This window comes from Puma concolor, chromosome B3, assembly GCF_028749965.1.
Source record: "Puma concolor isolate L17-30 chromosome B3, mPumCon1.1.hap2, whole genome shotgun sequence".
Taxonomy (NCBI): Eukaryota; Metazoa; Chordata; class Mammalia; order Carnivora; family Felidae; genus Puma; species Puma concolor.
Window position 1 is genome coordinate 89267664 of NC_141672.1, and position 25468 is coordinate 89293131.

The window sequence follows — 25468 nt, forward strand, 5'->3', positions numbered from 1 at the left end:
TGCATTTCCATTTGCACTTTATTAAAGTTTCTTTCCCAACAATCTTTCTCTTTAACTGTGGAGACAGGTTCAAAGCAGGTTGCCAAGGAAGCAGATGGTCAATGCCATGGCCCAGGAGGGTTGTGACCAGTCCTGAAGGCCCCAGGCTGTGCTTCGACCTATAATGAGACAGAGAATGGGAGGAATATCAAAACTCTGTTCCCCAAGAACCACTGATACATGGAAACTGTCTGCCTAGACCCCTTTGCTTCAGGGGTCTCCCTGAATGGGTTCTATGAACCAGATAGCATCAAGTTTGGGGTCAGATTCTGGGTCAGGAGTTAGTGGGGCAAGCTGTGCATTTGGGAACTCACCCTGCTGTTCTGGGCTGTCCTTCCCCTCATGCTGGGCCCATGCAACTGCTCGTCGCTGCTCAGGACTCAGAAAGGCCATTTGTTCAGGAGTGACAGCCACAGCCTGAACACTCGTGAGACTAGATAGCTGGGTGGGACTGAACACCACCTGGGGGTGGGAGCAGAAATTAGTACATCCAATATAGCCCCCTTTGGGCCCTGGCTCTGTGTGGTCACCTCAGACCCCAGTTCTTGAATACTTACAGCAAATTTAGGAGCAGGGATGACAGAAATAGCAAGAGGGGTAAGGCCCTGGATCTGTTCCTGCAGCAGTGCTGAAAGAGCCAGGTCTGGGATCCCTGCTGTTGAAGCAAGTGGGATGGGCATCCAAACATTGTCTTATACTGGCCTTCCCCCTTCTCTTCAAACCTATAGACTATAGACTTCTCTAACCTCTCCCCAAATACCCGACCATACACCTTTCCCAACACATCTCCAACCTCTTACCTAAATGCCTTCTCAGACTCCCACCTTAAGAATTCCAGAGCAGTCCTCCACTCAGTCCATCCATGGTAGGGAAACCAACCTCTAACAGCTAGCACCAGCAGTGGCCCAGCCTCCCTACCTGCTATTGTGCCGATTTCAGTGAAGATCTCAGGCCCCCAGTTACTGACTGGACCAAAACCACCGGGCAGCACAAGGAGCTGGGCCAGAACTTCCAGTTGCTCCTCAGAACACTGGAGATGCAGATTGCCCAGGAAGAGAGCTGCTTGGCTGTGGAAGAGTGGAAAGAAAGAAAATATATTCAGCCACAGTGATAGGGCCCATGGTTATGAGATGGGAGTATAGATGGCTTCAGGTGAGGTCCCTTCTTCCATGGGACCACTCCACCATGAGTCTTCCATCCCCAGTGAGTCCACCTTTACATGAGCACCACCACCCACACATCCCCTCCACAGATGACCTAAATTCCCAACTGCTGATATGCTGTAGCTCCTCTGGCCGAAGTCCACAGAGTGTATAACCCAGTGCAGTCAGATGAAGGAAGTCCAGGTGGCTCACATGCCGGCCACTCTGCCGCAAGAAACTGGAGACCACAACCCGGAGCTGGGATGGAGATGGAGGGCACAGAATAAGGAGATAAATCACAAGGAATTCATGGATGAATTCATGGTTGGGGAAAAGACAAGTGCTACTGGATTATATACTTGTATTATTAAGAACTGATGATCCAATAGCCATGAGGAAGATTGAGGATCCAAAAAAGAGAAGGCCTCAGGGAAGACAGTCAGGAGGGAGTTTTATGTGTCCAGACCTCAAAGTGAATAAATCACAGAGTTCCTAAGGCCACAAGTAGGGGGTATTCTATTTTAATAGAATGGCCAAGCAGGGTAACAAAAAAAATTCTTTAGGTGTTAGGTGACCTAAAGGCCTAGATCTGTGGGATAGAAGTTTGGAAGGTAGGAAAAGGGAAGGTGTTACCTGGATGGAGCTCCAGCCATCTATCTGCCCCAGGGTGCTCAGCACTCCCCAGTCCACTAGGATCAGCTCCTGTAGTTCCCGCTCTCCTAAACCTATTAAGAGCCGACCTAGCTGCAGGATCTGCTCAGGACGGAATCCCCGGGGAGGACCCCACAACTAGGAGAAAGAGGAACAATGTGAGTGGAAAAGCACTGGACTAGGAGTCAGAATGCTTGGTCTTAGTCATGCCTCTGACCTTAGCTGTGAACTCTAGGCAAATCACTTGCCTCTCTGGGTCTTTAGTTTCCTCAACTGTAAAATGAGAGGGTTGGATTAAGGTTCTGACTAAGGTGTTACTGAAAGATGCCAGAGTCTCAGTATAGAAGAATAGCAGATTGTAGTCCATGGATTCTAAACCTTATGTGCACCAGAATCACTGGGAGTGCCTGTTGAAATGCTGATCCCCCAGAGCCCTCAGAAGATTCTTCTCCCAAAAAAAGATTCTTCAGTGAGTCTAGCATAGGACCCTGGCACCAGCATTTTAAAAACCTGCTCCCTGGATAATTTTGAGACACCCTAAAGTTTGGTAACCACTGCCTTCTTCCCTCTACCCATTGCACTAGCTTCCTTTTCTCCATATTCATCCTCTCTGACTTCCTACTCAGGATCCACTCTCATTCTTTCATCTCCTATTTCCTCCACTTTTCCCCAGCTATCCACTCCCTTGTGTCTCATACCACACCCAACCAGCTTCCTCATGTTGGCCCCTCCATCCCTAACCTGTTTTGCCTTGCCCATAGCTGCCCGTAGTTCCTCAGGCCCAAGTCCTGGGTCTCCTGCGAATAATTCCAGGCAGTCCTCAAAGTCTGAGAGCTCCATCCCTGCAATCTGGGTTGCTGACCAGGCTGCTGGGAATGTCCCTCGTATATCTGCACAATTTGGCACAGGTTCTGAAGGGGGAAGGCAGGCACAGGGAGTCAGTGTAGAATTAAACTATGCCCACAGAAATATCTATAGGTGGAATGACCCCTCCAACCTTTGGAGGATAGGGTAACATAGACAGTATGGGCCAAAGGATTACTATAGTATGAGAATTACAGGACTCAAGGGATATTAGAACAAGTGACTAAAGAGGATAAGTCCCTCATTGTATAAATGGAAGGCTGAAGGGGTTGCCTAGGGATTTAATGGCAGGTCTAGATCAGAACTCAGGTCTCACTAGCATCTCCCTCCTACATCCTAAGCATCTTCCCAGCAGACAGCTCCATACTCTAGCATAGAGCCAAGCTTAGAGTGGGTCAGCTGCTAATATGGATAAGAGAACAGGAAAAGGTAAGTCCTGGGCTAATAATGTAATGGGTTATAAATTTCCAGAGCTATAGAACCCTAGAACCAGAAAAGACCTTGAAAATTATCCCTCTAACCACTGTGGTTTATAGATGAGAAAACCCAAGCCCAGAGAGCAGAAAGTGTGCAAATCTGCTAAAAGGGCACAGCATACCTAGAGCCCCGACTTCTGTCTACATTTCTGGATACTCTTTCCTATACACCCCGATAGACATGAATATTTGGGTAGTTTCACCTGGGAGATCTTCTGCAGTGGGCCGTACAACCCCAGCTACCAAGGCAGCTTTCTTGGAAGCAAGCTGTGGTCTTCCACATAGCTGTCCAACTCTGCTCTGCTCCCAACTCTGCTGCTTCTCTAGGAGCCGCTCCAGAGTCTCTTGGCCCAAGGCCTCCTGTGTGAGACGGTAGATGGAGGGTGGGGAGACCTGGGCAGGTCAGGGCCAGCTGCTGCAGCTATAATTTTAAAGTCCTATCTCTTTTTAGCAGTTTCCCCCAGATTCAGGCTTTACATCCCTTGCCCTCAGTCTCCTTGCCCTTAGCTCCCCAAAGCCAGCTCACCAGTCCCCTCTCTGCTCTTACTCCCTCCCTTGTTCCTTCACCTCACCCTGGGGATCAAGGAAATAGCTTCAGTAGACAGAGTGAGTACTAGGCGTCCAGCTTGCTCTACTTCACCCTGGCTCCACAACTCTGGCTTCCTGGGGGACAGGAAGAAGATCAGGGGCTGGGATGCTGAGACAACTGTGAGGGAAAGGAAGGGGAAAAGAGGACATGGGGACTCAGGGCTCCAAGGGACCTTGTGTATATTTATTCAATGATCTGCCACTGATGATGGTGGTTAAGAGGGTGGGTATAGGATGAATCAGAATTAGAAGTTTCCGAAGGTTCATACCCAAGAGCAGGCTCCTGTGACAAGAGCCATCCCAGCTCTGTGGCAAATGGCTCTCCTAGGCAGAAGCCCTGCAGCTGATTGAGTTGGCCCAGCAGGATCGGTAGGGGGATCCGTCGTGTACTCTCTATCCCCAGGAATCCAACCAAGGGGCCCAATGTCTCCAGCACTTCCCTTGAGACTGTTGTCTCCTTTGGAGCCTGGAGGGGGCATCAGGCCTTGGGACAATGCATCTCTGACTCAGAGGACCAGATTCTTTGATCAAGACACCAAAACCTTTGATTTTTCCCTCCCTCCAGCTCCCAACTCAAGACCCTACGATGTTCACTGCCATTGTTTACTTTCTTAAATAATGAGCCCAGATAGGAACAGGCAGAAAGGCTAGGAGTTGGAATCCAAGGGATTTCTTGGACTCTAAGGAATGTGGACAAAAAATATGAACCTAGAGATAGGTTGGGATGGAACCTAGAGATAGATCTAGGGGCTAGGGCCTTCTGGACAAGAACCTTTTTGGCAACAAAAGTGTGGGGCTAGGACTAGAAGATAGAGAGCATTGTCTGAGAGGTAAAAATTGTCCAGGCAGCAGTTCCGAGTCTGGTAGGTTGGACTCTTACCAAGTTTTGTAGTGCCCTCTCTGCCAGGGCCACCCGGTGGAGTGGGGTCAGTGCCAGCAGCTGCTCTGGAGCTCCTCGTACCAGCCCCACCACCAACATAATAGATTCATTGGACAGTCTATCCATCAACCGGACCCTATAGCAATTTGACAACAGGGGCATTCAGAAATGAGTCCTGTTGAGAAGGGATAACAGAATGCCACATTGCCCAGACAAGAGGTAACATCAGACCAAACCCTATGGCCCTGGACAGGATCTGATATTAAACTGTCCCAGATGCAATTCCCTTCATAGTGTTTAAAAGGAGAGAACAAAAGGAGTGCCATATTTCTAGTCTTCCTCAGGAGAAATGACAAATGACCCTACCTTATCTAATGGAATCAAAAGTCCCAAATATTAAATATCTTTAAAATTTCTCCCCATTTGGGGCACCTGGGTGGTTCAGTTGGTTAAGCGTCTGACTCTTGAATTCAGCTCACGTCATGATCTCATGGTCTATGAGTTCGAGCCCCTCATTAGGCTCTATGCTAACAGTGTGGAGCCTGCTTGGGATTCTGTCTCCCTCTCTCTCTTCCCCTCCCCCACTTGCTCTCTATCTCTCTCTCAAAACAAATAAAAATAAACTTTAAAAAAATTCCCCCCCCCCCCATGTTATAGATTAGAAAACCAGCTCACAGAGATGGTGGGATCTTACTCCCAAGTCTTTTTTTCCACAGGGTCACGCTTCCTCTACTTTTTGTGGGGAAGTCCTCTCTCATTTGCATAGTGGTGCACAATTTACCAAGCCCTTTTATAGTATTCTCTTATTTGAACCTTATGACAAAACTTTGGGGTAAGACAGGTATTTTTCTTATTCCTCTTTCATAGATGGGGAACTCAGGTTTTCCAACTCATGGTCTAGAAACTTATCTAGGTCCTTGGGATTCTAAATTATCTCCAAGAACCAATAAATTTAAATAGATTTCAATGGCTTTTTTAAAAGCCCTTTTGTCCAGGTTTCAGAAGTGTATTCTATCTAGGGCTGCCAATTCTGGAACTGGAACTAGGCTGCATAGCACAAAAGCCAAAATCTGTGGAAAGGCCTATAAAAATGTAAGGATGGAATCAACTGCTTTACCATCACCTCATCCCTAGGAAGACTAATACTAGCCTTTTCCTACTCTAACTTACAGTTCAGATGGCAATGGGGTAGGGATGGGGGCAAAATGAGAAAGGAAGCCTGGGAGAGAGATACTCATAAAACTCCTAGAGTCTCTGTGTTAAGAGGACCCTTACATTCATGAATTTTCTCTCCCCACAACCCTTATCCATACTTAAATGTGCTCTACAACATTCCTGCAATGAGACCATTCGGCCCAGGCTTGAATAGCTCTGATGTTGGGAATTTGCTACATCAGTTTTCCTTGTATTTTTCAAATCTGATTTTTACTCACTGGTCATTGTGATGCCCAATGGAGCCATTCAGAAACATGCTAATTTATTTTCTATTTGATAGCCTTAGGAGTATTTAAAGGCATTTATCATGTTTCATACACGCTCTTTCTGTACTCCACTGAACACACTGACAACATGGTGGCTTAAGCAGACTATAATCTTCTAGGGTGAGTTGGACCATTGACTCCCTCAGTTCAAATATTCTATCTCTATTAATGTGGCCTCGGTTATACTATGATTGTTTGGCAGCCCACATCATAGTGTTGCCCACCATTAGCTGTCCTATGTTGGGGTCATGTTCTGGGAGCCAGTCAAAACATAGAGCAACTTTGAGTAGAATCCTCTGCTTTGGGCTATAACTGATGGCAGAGAACCACCAGACAGAAAACTGCCACCTTAAGGCATTTCCTAAGGGCAGACCTTCTACCCCAGGTTGAGACGTCTAGGGATCCAGTGTCTCCAGTTGTAGCACTTACGGTAAATCCAAGAGTAGCCTGGTGTCTAGCCCACTCAGTTCTGGCCCCATGGTTGCCAGCTCTGGCTCTGGCATTGTCATCCTCCGCTGTAGCTCCACCCAGATACAGGCCCTCTGTAGGATAAGATGGGGAAACAGGTCAGGATAGAGCTAAGCATAGGGGCTGGATTCGGTACCCAGGATCCCTGCCTCCCTGCTCCACTAATGTTTAAGCACCCCTCTCACCAGACTCCCTCGAACTCCAGTGGGTAGCTGATAGATCATGTGCACTACTTCAAGGAAGTTTGCCATTGAGTTGATCTGCTGCAGAAACTCACATGACATGCCCCCTGCCATGGTGCCCAGAGCCCTGTAGGTGTGTGAGTGGGTAGATGCTCATTCAACACATGCTGTGGTCTGTCTGCTCCTTGATACTGATTCTCTCAACACAAGTACAGAATTCATTTATGGTAATTTATAGTTTGAGAAATGGCTTTCCATAGAAAACCACAACATCATCACTGTTTATCAGAGAGGAAAATAAACATTCACAGATGTCAAGGGATGTTGTGAACATCATTCTATTAAAAATGTGGTAAACTGAGCGTAGAGCTATATCTTTAGATTCTGAAGCCCATGATTCCTTTACTGTGGGTGAAAGGAAAGTGATACTTACTTGTTCCTGTTTATGGCTGCATGGCCAGTAGCTCTGAGGTCACCTTGGATTAAACTAACAGCAGCAAATATCTATTGGGAGATTTCACTGGGCCAGGAACTATATTAAGTACTTTATATGCCTTACCTCATGTAATCTTCACAACCACATCCTATGAGGTAGGTACTATTGTAATTCTCGTTCCACAGAAGAAAAAAACTGAAGCTTAGAGGATTAAATGACTTGCTCAAGGCCATGAATAGGTTTCAGGGCTGGGACCTGAATCCAGGTGTTCTGAGTCACTTAAACTAGTCAGGATAGGTGTGGTGCTATGGGAAGGCAAGAGAGTAAAGGGAGGAGGAGCCAAGAGAAGGCCCACACACTGGGACTATGCATCATCCATCCTCACATGTCCCATTGCATATCATATGGGGCCTGGCACATGGCAAGTCTCAAAAAATGTTAGTTGAATTAAACTCTGCTCAACACAAGTTACTCACTGCAGATTCCTGAGTGTCAGGTTGGTGGGCACCTGCATCTTCTTCCAGAGAAACTGAGCCTACAAGAGAAAGAAAGAGGAGCAGCCCCCCAGCAGAGATATTGCCCAAGGACCTAAGATGCTTTGGACCTAGCCCTCCCTCCCCACCCTGTGGATCCACCAGCCTCCTACTCTCCCAAACGTACACTCCTCTCTTGGAAATGGAGGGTGGGGGGAGAAATAAGGGGGAGGGAGAAGGAATAAAGCAAAGCAAGTCACATTATAAAGGGTGCTGGGGATAATGTGACCAATCTAGGGCTGACAGGTAAAAGAGGTGGAACATAGAGGATAGTTCTGGAGTAAGTGAGGAGAATTACCTGCTGCTCAGACCAGGGCAGCTCCCGGTAGCGCCTTCGGTTAGCCAGAAGAGCCGCAGAGTCCAGCTGTAGCAGCTTTAGTGGGAGCAGGGGAAGCAGGCAGTCTGGCCAGGTGGTGGGGATGGGCTGCTGGTGGGGATGTGTGTAGCAGAGTAATGATAGGTAAGAGGGGCATCATGGGGGTGGGAGGGGACCAAAGCTAGGGTAAGGGTGGATGGCATGTGCCACTATAGCAACACACACCAGAGAGCCCTCACAATGAAGGTGGATGTGGTCAAGTATTGCTGCTATTCAGGCACCTGATGAACTGATCTCCCTTAGACTCTCTGAGCTTTGCTCTCTTTATCTGAAAGCAGGTTCGTTGGCCTGGAAGATTTCTCAGACCCTTCTGGTTTTGACATTATAGGACAGTGTGGGTCATGCTGTCATGTAACTGGAACTGGGGAGAGCTGCTAATGTCTTGGTGGAAACAGAGTCAACCTGGATGCTCAGGGCCACTGCAGGGAGAGTATAGGAGGCAGCACCAGTCATATGAAACTACCCGGGGACATGGAGAGGAGCTTAGTTGGGAGATCCCACACGTACCTGACCAGGGATACACACAGCTGCACTGGCACCTGTTGTACCTATGTTTTTAACGCCGTCTTTCACCTGCATGAGAATCAGCAGTGTGTGTGTGTGTGTGTGTGTGTTTGTGTGTGTGTGTGTGTGTGTGTGTGTGTGTGTGTGTGTAAGGAAGTGGGGAGGTATGGGAGGCCTTCCCTGGCCACAGGGAAGATGCCCTCCTCTTAACCAGAGCCCACATCCCTGAATGTCTCATCCTCCCTGCTACTCTCATACCCGAAAGGTCTGCAGCAATGCTGCAGTCTGGCAAGCTGAGAGGCGTGACAGTTCAGGGGCCAGGCAGGAACAGGCCCCAACCAGAACTCGCCTAGGGATGGCCTGGAGTGTCTGGGAGCTGAGGCCTGGCAGCAGAGGGTGCAAGGAGCAGAGTTCCTCCAGGGACAGCTGGGGAGCAAGAGAGACAAGAGTCCTGAAGAAGAGAAGCAGGGTGGTTGGGAAGACAACAATCACAGTACAGCAAGGCAGCAGGTCTGAGGAACTGAGAGGGAAGAAGGGGCAGATGTGAGAGCCAAGGAAAGGGGGACAGGGACCTCTGAGGGACATTGAGAAGTTGTTGCTACTCACATCATGCCTAGGGAGGAGCCGTCCAAGCAGTAAGACAGCCTAAGGTGGGATGGAATGAAACAACAGCTCTCAAGTCCTGGTAGCCAGGTTTTATGCAGGTCCCTAGGACCTACCCTTTAAAACTTCTAGTTTCCTTGATACCACCCCCAGTGACTAGCCTGGCTCTGGGCTCTTCTTGATCTGAAGAAGGGGGATGAGGGAGTCCTCCTTGGGACAGAGAAAAAGGAGGCTCCAGAAAAGCTGGTGGTATCCCTGAATGTCATTCCCTTGAGTGGGGTTCCTGGGGTTGGAAGGTGGATGTTAGAGAGTGAGACAGGCCCACCTGGGCTGGTGTGACACTGGTGCCCTGCAGGGCAGGAAGCATGGCTCTAAGCTGGGGCTCTGACAGCTCCTGCAGGAAGCGGAGGCCCAGCTGAGGGAAGAGAGGGGCCCAGACCCGCAGCTCCCGGGGGCTCAGCACAGCTCCTCCAGATGAGCGCAATACCCCCAGAAGTTCATATGCCACCTGTAACCAAAGAAGGTTTGGGACTGGGGAGAAAAGACAAGTGAACCTTAAACTTCCTCTCTAATCCCACATCTGGATTTCCCAGGGCCTGGGCTAGGGCTTAGAACCAAAGATGGGACACGAACAGATAGGGTTTAAGATGTCAAAGGGTATGTTTGGGGTGTCATAGACCAAACGGCATTGGGTCAGGAAGAGGTGGTAACAGATAAGGATGACCACGAAATAAGGAACAGAGATAGTAGAGGTCAGGGGAGGGCTGGCACTGTTGTGCTCAAGCTTGGTTGAGATGACTGAGCATGTCATCCACACAGACCCAAGGAAAGCCTGGACTCTTGTAGGCCTGTGCCAAGGGGCTCACCCGTCCTTGTGGGCTGAGGGTCCCGTTGGCCGCACATTCCAGCAGCCCCCGTTCTACTGGCCCCAGTGGATCACTCAAGGGTACCAGGCTCTGCAGCTCCTCAGGGCTCAGGAAACAGGCGAGGGACCCCAGCCTGAGAAGGGCATGAAGCTGGCCTTCATGTGGTCACTGAAGCTGGCACTAAGGTAGGGATCGTGTAGGTATATGGAGTAGGCACTCTGCTAAACTAGGAAATATGGGTACCATAGATAGGCCTCTGTCCTGGGCTCCTATACTTCCTGCGGTCGCTGCCTACCTTTTTGACCCTTCCTTCCTAGGCCCCCAACCCACCATGGCAGCTGCACTAGCCTCTCTCCCAATTTGGCTTTGATCACTGATCCCACAACTGCTCACCTGCGCACCTGCTCTTCTCCGTCCTGGACACTCTGGTTCACCAGGCTTCGTAGCACATGCCGGGCATGCCCTGGCCCAAGACCTGCTGCTGGCCAACTATCCTCCAGGGCCTGGATCTGAGGTGAGGAGGGTCAGCTCATGTTGGGTCACTGTGGGACACTTGTGGGGAGAAGCTCACCAGGAGACATACTACTGACTCCTGTCCCACCTAGGAGAAGATGGGCTAGTCAAGAAAATCATGTCATACCTGGTGAGGGCTGAGCTGCAGAAAGTTCTCCAGAGGGAGGTGGGGGAGCAGGGGCAACACTGCCCACAGTAGCTCCTGGGACCAGGCGGGCACTTCCCCAAACAGGTCAGGGGCCAGCAGTCGCTTTGCAAGAGCTTCCTTCTGTTCAGGCCTCATTCCTGGGCTGTAATCTCGGATGGCGGCCAGTCTGGGGAGAGCAATGGGTATTAACCTTTGGCCCCTGTTGTCCCCCTCACACTCTGAAGCCCTACTGTCATGGACAAGAAGGAGACTCTCCCTAATTTTAACAGAGAGGATTTCAAGAAGGGGCTGCTATAGGCTGATGGGGTTGGCTGACCCTGACAGGATCAGGAGGAGTGGTGTGGGGTCCTTACACACTGTCATTGGCCAACAAGGATGGTGGGAAGCGCATCAGGTCAGAGACAGCCAAGAAGGGGATGAGCGGTGACAAGTCAATGAAGAGCTGGGAGGTGAGGCGCGGGTACTGCTGGAGCAACAAGGCTGTCAGGCGACCCAGGGCTTCCTCCTCAGATGGTGGCACCTGTGAGGGCATAGGAATGGATGCTGGCTCTAGAGATGCTCAGTATTATCGCCATCTCCTTTTGAGCTTCTCCTTCCACTGGGCAAGCCCTCTGCACACCAGGTTCCAGGTGCTCTTGATTCCCAGATGTCTCCCTCCATCCTCCCCGCCCCCCCCACCTGCCCTCTATACCCACCTGAAGCTGAGCCCAGGAACGGTGCATGAGCGTCAGGAAGCCCTGAGCAGCCTCCCTCTCTGCTGAAAGCACCAGCTGCTGGAGATTTTCTGGTGGCATGTGCAGGTATGCCTGGGAGTAGGAGGTTAAAGTGGGCATGGCCTCACTGGGCAGAGACCTCGTGCCACAGTTGTTACCCATTCCATCCATGTACCCCTCCATCTGTTACCTGCACTAGAATCTTCAGGGCCCAAACACTCTTCTCCCTCTGGAGCAGATCCCATAGCACAGGCTGATGGGGAGACAGACAAGATACCAAGAGCTGTCTCCTCTGTCCTCCTGAAGGTTCCCCAGGCACTCCAAGTCCACTTGCTAGATGCTTGTCCTTCATCTGAAGCTAGTATGTGTGTCTCATCAGATACTAAACTCCATTAAACCAGGATGATGTCTCAAACTTCTCCTGTAGCCTTTTCCATGCTAGGTCCATTGTTGGCTCAATAAATACTTGTAGATCCAAACCAAAACTATGAATCTGTATAATCCCATTTCACTGGACACAGGACTTGAGAAAGGTGGGCCCTAACATGGAGTAAGGAATCTTTACATATGCTACATAACCTAGCAAAGTGCCTTACATATAACGGGGCAACCAATGAATGAATTACGGTATTTATATATTCTAGCCCCTTCACTCTACAGAGAAGAAACAGAAGCCCAGAAAATCTGAGTTAAATTATTTTCCTACTACCACACTAATGTGTGACATAGTTGAACCCAGAACTCAAGTCTTCTGATTTGTAGTTGCCCTGAACTATTCTCATTTCTGTCTTATCTTCCTATATTTGCCAGCCTTCTCACTCTCTAGGGACAGAGTCAGGTCCCTCCAACTTGATACCTTTCCTTTCTGGAGCAGAAAGGGGGAGAGTCAAAGAGTTAGAAAGAATAATGAGATAACGTTTAGTGCACGTTTATGTGTCATGCTATATACATAAGCCCACAGCATGTATAATCTTATGTAATCCTTACAGGTACCCTAAAAAAGTGGCACTGTTACTCTCCCTCATTTATAAGTGAAAAAAATGTTGCTCAGAGAGGTTAAATAATTTGTCCAAGGCTGATCACAGAACTAAGATGTGAACTCAGGCCTGTCTGACTCCAGAGCTGTGTGCTTAAACCACTATACTATACTACTACCTCTCAGTATTAGAGAATTTGTTTGGAGGCCCTTCCCTCTGTTCCAGGGGCTTTAACCTTGGCAGATTACTCACACTGAAGCAGGACAGCAGCTCCATCTTGTTTATACCAGAGCTGGGGCTGGCAGTGGGTTCAAAGCCCAGCGGGGTCCACTGCTCCTCCTGTTCCAGGTACTCCCCAACTGTCCGCAGCACACTGCGCCGGCCCTCTGGGCGGAAGGCATCCCAGAAGGAGCAGTTGTCTGGGAGACTGGAGAGCATCAGGGCCTGACCCAGCATCCCCTGGGCCTCAGTCCCCCCAGCCCCTGGACCCAGAAGAAAGGTCAGCAGGCGCAGGAGATAGTGTAGGCGTGTGGAGTGGGCAAGGGCTGGTACAGAGGACTGACAACGTGGCAACTGGGATAGCATGCCAAGCAGGAAGGGGGCTGGGGCCAGACACAGTGGGGATGGTCCCAGTGGTGGCAGAGAGGGCAGAAGAGGGCCCAGTAGCCCCTCTAGGAAGCAAGTATCATTGCCCCCACGACTTATCCTGCACTGGCCTGCTAGCCAAGGCCAGAAGGGCACAAGCGCTTCATACATGGTATCATTGGCACAGACCATCATCAGGAAGCTGCCCCCATCTGGGCAGCGTTCCCCACAAGGTCCAATGTGGCAGGGTGGGAAGGCAGTGGCATCTGGGGTAGGGCCCTGGCACACATGCTGAACCCAAGCCTGATTGCTGGGGGGCACAGCCTGCAGACCCGCCTCTCCACACAGCCGCTCGGCCCACAGGGTCTCATTCTCCAAGAAGCAGCCCCAGAAGGTCTCTGGGGTGAGGGGAACAGAAGGCAGTCCTTCAGGACAGCTGGTGGGGGGTGGGAGAAGACCAGCACAGAGCCGCTTTACCAGACGGCGATTGGGGCCAGACAAGGCTGAAAAGGAGAGGTTGCTACATATTGCCTCCAGGAACTGATCAGGAAACTGGTCATGGCAGGCCTGTAGCCAGCCTTGGGCACCTGGTGCCCATGAGACTGCATACCACACAGCTGTCTGGCAGATGGCAATGGTGCTGGGAGGGGGCTGCGGGGTGGCAGGCTTGGCGTGCTGGCAGAGCAAGTGGATGGAGAAGTTGGAAATGCTGTAGGGTGATGCTGGACCTGAGTGGTTCTCGCAGAGGGCCTCCACAGAGATGGCTCGCTGTTGGCGAGGGCTGATGTGGGCTGAGAGCTGGGAAGCCCTGGGCAGAGGCACACCTGTGCTCAGACAGTGGAGGAGGGCGGGGGGTGGGGGTGGCAATCCAGACAGAAAGCCCAGCGCCTGGACATCCCAGGAAAGGTTGTGCCGGATGCCCCTGGGTGTAGAGGGAGGAGCAGGCATCACCTGGTCAGTTTACATTTCCTCTAGTTGAACATTCTGACCCTGGCCCAGAGCCCTGCGTGGGGGGATGGCAAGCATAGGCTTTTCCAAAAGGTCCCTGGGAGTATAGGTGTTACTGGTTTAAATACTGGGATGGTGAGAGCGGGAGAAAGATCTGTCCTGCCAAGGCACAAAATCATCTAGAAGCAGCCCAGCTGGAGTCCCTTCTGTCCACCTGGCTCCCTTCTTTCTCCTTTCTTCATATACTTTTAGGTAGCTTAAATACAACTTTTGGTTGACCTCACATCAGGAAATCTGCCCTGCAACTGAATAAGTCTAACAGTGCTCTGACATTGTTGTACTGAAACAGTAAAGATGGAGGAATCCAGTCTTATCCTTTCTTTCCATACCCCATCTTTATTAGGTAACATTATTAAGCACTATGTGCAAGACAGTTCTGAGTGGCTTGCACATAGAGCATCAACCCATTCAATCCCTTTCAACAACTCTGTGGTTGTTAATATTATCTATATTTTATAAGAAGGGAAACTGAGGCATGAGAATGAGAATGTAACTACCCCAAGCTCACTTGGCTAGGTAAACAGAGCTAGGACACCAACCCAGACAGTCATGCTCGAAAACCACTAAACAATGCCCTCCCATCAGTCTCCTCCTCCATTCTGCAGGCTGACAACTTTCCAGGCCCACTCCCTCAGAACTCCTCTCCTGGTAAGAGAGTTACTTACCATAAAAGCAGCTGTTGAAGGTTGCCTAGGAGGGAAAAGAGTAAGGAAGAGGACTACCACAATCTCCCCCCTTCTTTGTCCTGCCACAGCCCAGTCCCGAACCCAGCAGCACTCACCTCCCTGGCACTGCCCATTGGCATCAGGCTCTGGTTGCCCCAGAATGGAAAAGACCTCATCCTGTAGGGAGTCAGTGACACGGAGAAGCCCCTCCTGGAAGGCAGCGTAGAGGGGGGCCCCCACTGTGCGCAGCAGACCTCCCCAAAGAGCCTCCTCAGAGCCTGGCTCCCCTACTGGGGTGAGCAAACCCAACAGACCCTGTAAAAAGTGGGGGGCTGGCTCCCTCCCATTGAGGCCTGTGGCATTTGTGGGGTCCATACTGGACTGCACCTGTACCAGGGCCTGCCATCGTGTACCCTCTAACAAGAGCAACAGAGAAGGCAACCAGTCAGCCACCAGGACGCAGTCAGAGGGCCCATCACGGGTGCATGGGGGCCGGGTAGGGGTTGGGGGCCCCACAGGAACTAAGGCTCCTAGCAACACCTCTGCGAGTCCACCCAGCACACCTGCCTGGTGCCCCAGGAAGTCCCGGGGGGTCTGCTCCTGTCCCAGCAGTGCCAGCACATCCCCTAGTAGACCTAGCATTGGCTCCCAGTCTGGGCTGCCTCTCAGTGTCACTAGGAAGTCGTGGAGCCGGAGGGCAGGGGGCTGGAGAGGTGGGGGCTCCCCCACAGGTCCCTCCCCCATTCTCCCAGGCCCAAAGGAAGAAGAAATGTTGGCCAGGAATGCAGAGAACTGTGAGCGGCTGAGGGACCCCTGAGGAGCTTGGTCCATTGTGGAGAGCAATGACTTCAGGAGGGAGAGACCAGGGTCCAGGGACTGAATCCCAGTAGGGACCAGAATCACTGTAAGAAGAGAAACCAGAGGTCACTAAAGGGGAAGAGCCTAGAACCCAATTCGGTCCTGCCCAGAGCCCAGTCCTAGCTTGGATCTAAAGATGAGGCAACAGGGATGGCAAGCTGAGTCCCTTTACTGAATACTACTGAATACTTACTATAGTAAGTCTTGGCCTGCTTTCTTAACCCTCATTTTCTCCCTTAGCTCCAGTCTCTGACCATTTTCCTTTATCTTTTATAGAAACCGGTTAATCTCTGCATTCTTAAGTCTCTTTTCAGCAACCATCCCCTTCATCCCCAGCCCTGCTCACTGTTCATCTCACCTGCACAGGACAGCGGCAGCAGCAGGGCCCAGAGGCTCAGAGCCATGTTTCCAGGTGAGCACTGGTAAGAGGTGAATTCTGGTTATTCTCACCTTGTATGCAATAGCCAGGTGAGGGCAGAGCACTGCAGGCAGCCTGAGTTGCCACTGACACTGTAGTGTGGTCTTTCAGGGAACAATATCTGTAACCTGACAGCAGGTTTGTCACCTGAGCCACTGAATACCTGATCCTTTGGCTTTGGAGAAAGGTGTGCTTCTGTGAGAGGGACCAGTGATAGGGGATCCCGGCGGGTGGGCCCTTGGAGGAGCCCAGGGAAATAACTTCAGTTAAGAGCCAGGATGCAGATAGCAGTGGGCAGAAATAGAGGTGGAGACCTGGAGACCAGGGTATAATGTGGTAGGGAGGGGGGCTGCAGAAAAATGTAAGAAAGTATAGAGGGTACAAAGGAGTTAAAAGCAAGTAGGATTTGAAGGAATCAAGGAACAAAGGGGGCCCAGAGAAAGGAACTGAGCAGCCAGGTATGAACAGAGAAGAGAAACGAAGACAAATGTCTGGTCCAATGACAGAGCATTCAGGAAGAGGAGAGCCACTTTTGATTCAGTACCTAGAACCACAAAATGCTAACAGTGGGAGAGGATTTCAGAGGTTACAGAGACCAAACCTCTCATTTTATGGATGAACAACTTGCTCATTGGGCCATTCAAATATTTGTGTTTGCCCTGTGGTCCTCTTCCTGTGGCCTAGGTGAATGCTCTGTAGAAAATTCTGAGCTGAGAAAAGAGTTAAGCAAGATTAAATCACTGTGCAAGGGGGCTACTTCCCACATGGACACACACATGCATGCCCACATGTGCATGTATTCATGCATATACAAAGAGAGAAAGAGAGTACTGCTCACAGATCAGAGAGATCCCATAAAAAATACTCTGGTCTGGTCAAGGTGAGAAGTATTTTCTGTCCTCCATTTATATATCCCCAAAGGCCTTTACCTGACACCAGCTCTAAATAGTAATTCAACACTGGCTCCACTCAAACTATTATTCTGTCCCTCTTTCCTTAAAATCCTCCTCTATTCTATCCCCTCAAACCCACACATTCAAATCTATTATTAATGAGCTTCTGTCCCAGAAAGTTCACTTAGGATCATAGAATTTTAGAACTGGAAGAGACCTGAGGAATCCTGTGGTAAAGAAACTTCTCATTTTATAAATGAGGAAATAGAGGTCCCCCAAAATGGAATGACTTGGCCAGGCCACCAAAGTTGAGGACACTGCTAGGATTTTCCAAGGCAAATCAGAAGTTGGGATCAGTGAAATGATCTACTGCATCCCTTTGCCAATATTTTCCCTTTGCCTATCACAGTTACCACATCTAGTCTGAAAAGCAGAGAGGAGAATCAAAGAAAGAGTATGGCCTGTATTCCCAATAGTTTTCTATCTCCTGGTTCCAGCCCATCCTGCAATCCATTTGAATTTCTTCCCTTCGTTCTGTAACAACCCTCTTATAATAAATTATCCTTTTTGGCTAATAGTGTACAAAAAAAAAAAAATGAGATGGCTTGGGTTCAAATCCTGGCTCCAATGCTTACTAACTGGGCATCTTGGGCAGTTTCTAAACCATTTTGTGTCACAATGTTCTTTTTTATAAAAAGGAGAAATACTAGTATAGAGTTATTTTGAGGATTAAATTAGATAATGCACTTAAAGTACTTAGCACAGTGTGGCATTCATCCAACAGGGTAAGTACCTATCATGTGCCAGGCACTGCTACAAAATAAACTTTCACTAAATATTACTGCTATTGTTATTAGACTCAATACGAGTTATTTATTTGAAACTAAAGAGTCCTTTAGTATTGAGTTATTTAGCTCAATGTGAATTATTTATTTGAAACTAAAGAGTCCTAATTAGGGGCGCCTGGGTGGCGCAGTCGGTTAAGCGTCTGACTTCAGCCAGGTCACGATCTCGCGGTCCGTGAGTTCGAGCCCCGCGTGGGGCTCTGGGCTGATGGCTCAGAGCCTGGAGCCTGTTTCCGGTTCTGTGTCCCCCTCTCTCTCTGCCCCTCCCCTGTTCATGCTCTGTCTCTCTCTGTCCCAAAAATAAATAAACGTTGAAAAAAAAAATTAAAAAAAAAAAAAAAGAGTCCTAATTAATACAGAAATTTTTACCAAGAAGTAGTGTCTTGAGTGAAAGATCTTTAGAACAAGTTTGAAACTAGTAGACTCAAACAGAGAGGGAAACAATGAGTACTCCCTCAACCCAGGCTAGGAAATTCTTGGCAGTACATATGATGATGGAGCAAGCAGTTGGTTAAGCAATCCTGTTGCCACCAAAGCTTCAGAGTATGTGCCAACTAAGGGTAAAGTGTTTGGGGTTTATAGCTAATATATCAATCTATCTGATATAAGCAGGTTACTGCTTATACAGTTGACCCTTGAACAATGCAGGTGATTAGGGGCACCACCCTCCACCCCCAACCTCCACTGCACAGTCAAAAATCTTTACCCAAAAATTAACTAAGAGCCTTTGTTAACTAGAAACCTTACCAACAACATAAGCCATCAATTAATGCATATGTTGTATATTATATGTATTATATACTGTATTCTTCCAATAAAGTAAGCTAGAACAAAGAAAATATTATTAACAAAATCATAAGGAAGAGAAAATACATTTACAGTGCTGTATTTAGCTAAAGAAAAAATAAGTAAATAACTGTGTGTAGGTGCATCCGCACAGTTCAAACCCGTGGTGTTCAAGGCTCAACTGCAGTTTGGTAAAGTCCAACAAAAATGAGAAGAGTTTCAATCCATGAGTGATCAAATAGAAAGAGAAAAACAGAAACAACAGACAAATTACAGGAGTACAGAATAAGAAATTAATCATGTGTCTTGCTAAAGTGAAATGGAGAAGATTGGTGGGATGACCAGAATGCTCTGTAATCTGGCAATTTAAAGGGAGATACCTAGGAGGGGCTGAAGAAGTTGAGAAATCTGAAACATCCTCACTGCCTCAAACCTGTCAGACGGGTACTCCTTCTGACAAGAACACATTCCTCCCTTGTAAATTACAATTATTTTTCTCCCTTTTTCCCTTTTTGATTTGCCTTTTGTAACTGAAATATGTATTGCTCACTAGATATCCAAGAAATCCCCACATTTTCCATATCTTTTTCAGCTAGGTAGGGGCAAGTGATTAGTTCTAACCAATGAATAGTAAATGACCAAGAATTTAAGAGCTAGTGAATGATGCTCCAGTAATGTCTTCTCTGTTGAAGTAACCTAGAAACCACAAGCTGATACTGTTGGTGGGAATGCAAACTGGTGCAACCATATTGGAAAACAACATGGAGTTTCCTCAGAAAGTTAAAAGAACTAACCTATTATCCAGCAATTGTACTAGTAGGTATTTACCCAAAGGATACAAAAGTACAGTTTCAAAGGGGTACATGTACTCTAATGTTTATAGCAGCACTATCAACAATAGCCGAACTATGGAAAGAGCCCAAATGTCCACCGACTGATGAGTGGATAAAGAAGATATGGTATACATATACAATGGAATATTATTCAGCCATCAAAAGGAACGAAATCTTGGGGAGCCTGGGTGGCTCTGCGTTAAGCGTCTGACTCTTGCTTTCAGCTCAGGTCATGATCTCATGGTTGTGAGATTGAGCCCACACTGGGCTTTGTGCTGAGTGTGGAGCCTGCTTAAGATTCTCTCTCTCTTGGGGTTCCTGGGTGGCTCAGTCAGTTAAGCATCTGACTTCAGCTCAGGTCATGATCTTGGAGTTCATGAGTTCGAGCCTGGCATCAGGCTCTGTGCTGACAGCTCAGAGCCTGGAGCCTGTTTCACATTCTGTGTCTCCCCTTCTCTGCCTCTGCCCCTCCCCCACTTGCATGCATGCACACACGCTGTCTTGAAAAATAAAATAAAAGGAATTAAATTTTGCTATTTACACCAATGTGGATGGAGCTAGAGTATATTATGGTTAGTGAAATATGTCAGGCAGAGAAAGACAAATACCACGATTACACTCTTATGTGGGATTTAAGAAACAAAGCAGATGAACATATAGGAAGGGGGAAAATAGAGAGAGGGAAATAAACCATAAGAGACTCCTTACAATAGAGAACAAACTGAGGGTTGATGGAGGGAGGTGGGCAGGGGATAGGCTAGATGGGTGATGGGTATTAAGAAAGGTACTAAATTCTACTCCTGAAAACAATATTACACTATTTGTTAACTAAGAAGAATTTAAATAAAAATTTGTAAAGAAAAAAAAAGGACCAAGTAGGTCCTCTTACAGGTTTAAGGCACAAATTCATGCTACCTATGTGTCCTTAGGTACCTGAAAGAAAAAAAAATGTAAGTCCATTCTGGAGGAATCCAACTTAAAATACGGACTTCAGGGGTGCCTGGGTGGCTCAGTCAGTTAAGCATCCAACTCTTGATCTCAGCTCAGGTCATGATCTCATGGGTAGTGAGTTCAAACCCTGCATGAGTCTCTGTGCTGTCAGATTGGGATTCTCTCTATCCCTCTCTCTTTGCCCCTACCTCCCTCAAAAATAAATATAGAAAAAATCTTTTTAAAAAAACGACATGGACTTCAAAGAATAACAAGAGAAATTTACAACAAGTAACTCACAATCAGAAAATACAAAACATGTGAGAAAACAAGCTATCATGAATGAGAGTTAGCAGAAATAATAAATAACATAATCAGACTTGAAAGACTAAAAGTGTTTAATTTTTCAGATTTAGAATGTAAAATAAGTAAAGTTAATTTGCATGAATAAATAAAAAAGGGTATCAGATGTATGACTAAGAACAGGAAGTTCAATTATTGAGAATAGTCAAATTACTTAATTCAGTGAATTACTTAATTGTACCTAGGTATTGTACTTTAACTCTTGCTTTGAATTGTATTATTCCTACAAATCAAAACCACAATGAGATACCACCTCACACCTGTCAGAATGGCTAACATTAACAACTCAGGCAACAACAGATTTGGCGAGGATGCAGAGAGAGAGGATCTCTTTTGCACTGCTGGTGGGAATGCAAACTGGTGCAGCCAATCTGGAAAACAGTATGGAGGTTCCTCAAAAAATTAAAAATAGAACTACCCTACAACCCAGCAATTGCACTACCAACTATTTATCCAAATACCTATATATACTAGTTATTTATACAAAAATGCTAATTTGAAGGGGCACATGCACCCCAATGTTTATAGCAGCACTATCAACAATAGCCAAATTATGGAAAGAGTCCAAATGTCCATTGACTGACAAATGGATAAAGAAGATGTGGTGTGTGTCCATGTATATCTATCTATCTATCTACACACACATATACATACAATGGAATATTACTTGACAGTCAAAAAGAATGAAAATTTGCCATTTGCATTGTATTATGCTAAGCAAAATAAGTCAGTCAAAGAAAGATAAATATCATATGATTTCACTCATGTGTGGAATTTAAGAAACAAAACAGAGGAACATAGGAGAAGGGAAGGAAAAATAAGACAAAAACACAGAGGGAGGCAAACCATAAGAGACTCTTAAATACAGAGAACAAACTGAGGGTTGCTGGAGGGGTATTGGGTGGGAGGATGAGCTGAATGGGTGATGGTCATTAAGGAGGGCACTTGTTAGGAGAACACTGGGTATTATATGTAAGTGATGAATCACTAAATTCTACTCCTGAAATCATTATTACACTATATGTTAACTAATTTTGATTTAAGTAAAAATTAAAAAATCTTATACAAGAAGCAAAAATAAATAAATAAATAAATTGTATTATTCTTTAAGATGTAAAATAAATTAGTATAAAAAGAAAAAAAGCGTGCCTGGGTGGCTCTGTTGGTTAAGTATCCAACTCTTAATTCCGGCTCAGGTCATGATCTCACAGTTCGTGAGTTCAAGCTCGCATCTGGCTCTGCACTAACAGCACGGAGCCTGCTTGGGATTCCTGGTCTTCCTCTCTCTCTGCACCCTCCACTTGCTCTCTCTCTTTGTCTCTGTCTCTCTCTTTCAAAAATAAATAAACTTAAAAAAGAAAAAGAAAAGAATAAAAGGGCACCTGAGTGGCTCAGTTGGTTAAGTGTCCAACTCAATTTTGCCTCAGGTCATGATATCAAGGTTTGTGAGACTGACCCCATATCATGCTCTGGGCTCATAATGAGGAGCCTGCTTGGGATTCTCTCTCTCCCTCTCTTTCTGCCTCTCCCTCCAGTCATGTTTGTGTTCACTCTCTCAAAAGAAAGAAAGAAAGAAAGAAAGAAAGAAAGAAAGAAAGAAAGAAAGAAAGAAAGAAAGAAAGAGAAAGAAAGAAAGAAAGAAAGAAAGAAAGAAAGAAAGAAAGAAAGAAAGAAAGAAAGAAAGAAAGAAAGAAAATGCAGCTTCTCTGGAAAACAGTGTGGCAGTTCCTCAAAAAATTAAAGATAGAGCTACTCTATGACCCAGCAATAGCACAGTTAGGAATTTACCCAAGGGATACAGGAGTGCTGATGCATAGGGGCACATGTACCCCAATGTTTATAGCAGCGCTTTCAACAAGAGCCAAATTGTGGAAAGAGCCTAAATGTCCATCACCTGATGAATGGATAAAGAAGGTGTGGTTTATATATACAATGGAATACTACTTGTCAGTGAGAAAGAATAAAATCAAGCCTTTTGCAGCAACCTGGATGGAACTGGAGGCTTTTATGCTAAGTGAAATAAGTCAGTCAGAGAAAGACAGATATCATATGCTTTCACTCATATATGGATCTTGAGAAACTTAACAGAAGACCATGGGGGAAGGGAAGGGGAAAAAAAAACAGTTACAGAGAGGAGGGAAGAAAACCATAAGAGACTCTTAAATACAGAGGACAAACTGAAAGTTTATGGGGGCTGGAGAAGAGGGGAAAGTGGGTGAGGGGCATTGAGGAGGGCACTTGTTGGGATGAGCACTGGGTGTTGTATGTAAACCAATTTGACAATAAATTATATTTAAAAAAAAAAGAAAAGAAAAAAGACAAAGAAAAGAAACCACAAGTTGAGATGGCAATTTCACAAAGCCAAGTAGCCTCAAGCTCCAAATTATCCCACAACATTTACAATCATTCTCATGATTTATGAGTTCTGTATTTGTGAATTAGCCTACTAAAATTTAAAATCACTAAAATCTGTGATCCCAAAATCAATACTGGTGGTATTTTCTTTCTTTCTTTCTTTCTTTCTTTCTTTCTTTCTTTCTTTCTTTCTTTCTTTCTTTCTTTCTTTCTTTTTCTTCCTTCCTTCCTTCCTTCCTTCCTTCCTTCCTTCCTTCCTTCCTTCCTTCCTTTTGAGAGAAAGTACGTGATCAGGTGAGAGGGGGAAGAGCAGAGAGAGAGAAGGAGGGAGAGAAAATCTTTTTTTTCAAATATTTACTTTGAGAGAGAGAAGGAGGGGAGGGGCAGAGAGAGGGAGAGAGAGAATCCCAAGTAGGCTCCATGCTGTCAGCACAGAGCCGGATGTGGGGCTTGAACCCACAAACCAAACCATGAGATCATGACTTGATCTGAAACCAAGAGTTGGACATTTAACTGACTGAGACACCCAGGCGCCCCAAGGGATAGAGAATCTTTTTTTCTTAATTTTTTTAACACTTATTTATTATTGAGAGACAGAGAGAGGCAGATCATGGGCATGGGAGGGGCCAAGAGATGGGGAGACACAGAATCCGAAGCAGGCTCCAGGCCCTGAGCTGTCAGCACAGAGCCCGATGCGGGGCTCCAACTCACGAACCTCGAAATCATGACCTGGGCGGAAGTCGGACACTTAACCGATTGAGCCACCCATGTGGCTCCACCCAGGTTCACCACCGAGCATGGGTGGAGCTTGATCTCACAACCATGAAATCATGATGTGAGCCAAAATCAAGAGCCAGACACATAACCAAATAAGCCACCCAGACGCCCCTATACTTGTTGTTTTTTCATAATCACTCACAGGCATATGCAGAGTAGTGAAAAATTTGAGTCACCTGGTGTCTACATTGTCTACATTGCCTTAAACAAGGCAATATTTCACTGCCTTCTCATAATATAAATTTGTGTCCTTTTCATGATCTATTTAGTGCCAGAAGTTTAACATTTTTGTTCTTTTTGTTCATGATTTTGCTATTTAAAGTGGCCCTCATGCTTAGTGCTAAAGTTCCTTCTAGTGTTCCTAAGCACAGGAAGGCTATGATGTGCCTTAGAGAGAAAATATATGTTAGATAAACTTTATTTTTTTTATTTTTATTTTTTTAATTTTTTTTTCAACGTTTATTTATTTTTGGGACAAAGAGAGACAGAGCATGAACGGGGGAGGGGCAGACAGAGAGGGAGACACAGAATTGGAAACAGGCTCCAGGCTCTGAGCCATCAGCCCAGAGCCTGACGCGGGGCTCGAACTCACGGACCGCGAGATCGTGACCTGGCTGAAGTCGGACGCTTAACCGACTGCGCCACCCAGGCGCCCCAGATAAACTTTATTTAGGCAAGAGTTGTAGTGCTGTTGACAGAGAGGTCACTGCTAATAAATCAACAACATATATTAAATAAGGAGTCTTCAAACAGAAATAACTTACATAAAACACAATGCATAAAACAAGGTTTTGTATCCACCTGTTGTGACCAGAGGCTAACCCCATACTTCCCCTAGGAGCAATGGTTTAATACTTGCTAATTCAGTGTTTTTGAATCTCTCTTTTTTTAGATTTTTAAATGTTTATTTATTTATCTTTTGAGAGAGAGAGGGAGGGAGAGAAAGAGTGAGCTAGGGAGGGCAAAGAGACAGGGAGAGAGAAACCCCAAAGTGCAGAGCCCAATGCAGAGCTCAAACTCATGAACTGTGAGATCATGACCTGAGCTGAAACCAAGAGTTGGACGTTTAACCAACTGAGCCACTCAGGCACCCCAAGAAGTAGTGTTTTAAGTGAAAGGTTTTCAGAAAAAAACATGGAACTAGTTGAGTAAAGTAGGGAGGGGATCATTGAGGACTCCCCCAATCTAGGGAAATTGCTTGGCAGCCCTTATTGGGACTAGAAGAGGAAGAACAGGTTTGAAGGAATGGTAATAATTCAGTTTTGGACATATTAGAAATGAAGTACTTAAGAATAGACAAATGAAATTCCTGAGGATAGACAGCTAAATATTTTTCTTGGAGTTTCTAGGAGAGGTCTGGATTGAAAATGGAATTGGAAGTCATCAGCATACAAATAGTAGTTGAAACCATAAAAGTGGACAAAACTAGTTAGTGAGAGTTTGTAAAGAATGAAGCAACAATGGCTGCTAGTGATTGCTACAAACAGGATCTACTGATGAATGTTAAAATTAGTAGAGAAAAGTTTAAGAAGAACCAAGATATTTGCATAAGCTTTCAGTATCTCCTTCCAAGTATTTATTAACTATAAAGGGGGAAAATAGTTAGCTTCACAGCAGAGAAACCTAGTTGACATCACCTTAACTAAGGGATCAAAGTTAACATCACCAGTTATAACATATATCACTATGGTATTCCTCCTGATACGATGCGC

General features: G+C 46.6%; 1 protein-coding gene across 6 annotated transcripts; it reads right to left on the reverse strand.

The window, feature by feature from the left end:
- Positions 1 to 17817, reverse strand: STRC (stereocilin). 6 transcript variants are annotated; one of them, XM_025919518.2, is made up of 29 exons: positions 15915 to 17817; positions 14815 to 15600; positions 14699 to 14723; positions 12693 to 13947; positions 11654 to 11716; positions 11446 to 11556; positions 11104 to 11270; positions 10730 to 10916; positions 10483 to 10598; positions 10090 to 10222; positions 9549 to 9731; positions 9227 to 9265; positions 8879 to 9046; positions 8624 to 8689; positions 8039 to 8164; positions 7684 to 7742; positions 6775 to 6898; positions 6551 to 6663; positions 4641 to 4776; positions 4030 to 4226; positions 3745 to 3835; positions 3376 to 3532; positions 2574 to 2743; positions 1815 to 1970; positions 1297 to 1439; positions 958 to 1106; positions 597 to 694; positions 354 to 501; positions 1 to 158 (listed from the first exon to the last, which is right to left on the reverse strand). In XM_025919518.2, the coding sequence occupies exons 1-29, from the start codon at positions 15958 to 15960 to the stop codon at positions 70 to 72; spliced, it is 5301 nt and encodes a 1766-aa protein (XP_025775303.1). In that variant the 5' UTR covers positions 15961 to 17817; the 3' UTR covers positions 1 to 69. The 6 variants fall into 6 exon arrangements, with proteins under 6 accessions (XP_025775303.1, XP_086566671.1, XP_086566674.1 ...); XM_086710545.1 differs by having other exon boundaries at positions 8039 to 8167; XM_086710548.1 differs by lacking the exon at positions 8879 to 9046.
- Between the last annotated feature and the right edge of the window lie 7651 nt (positions 17818 to 25468).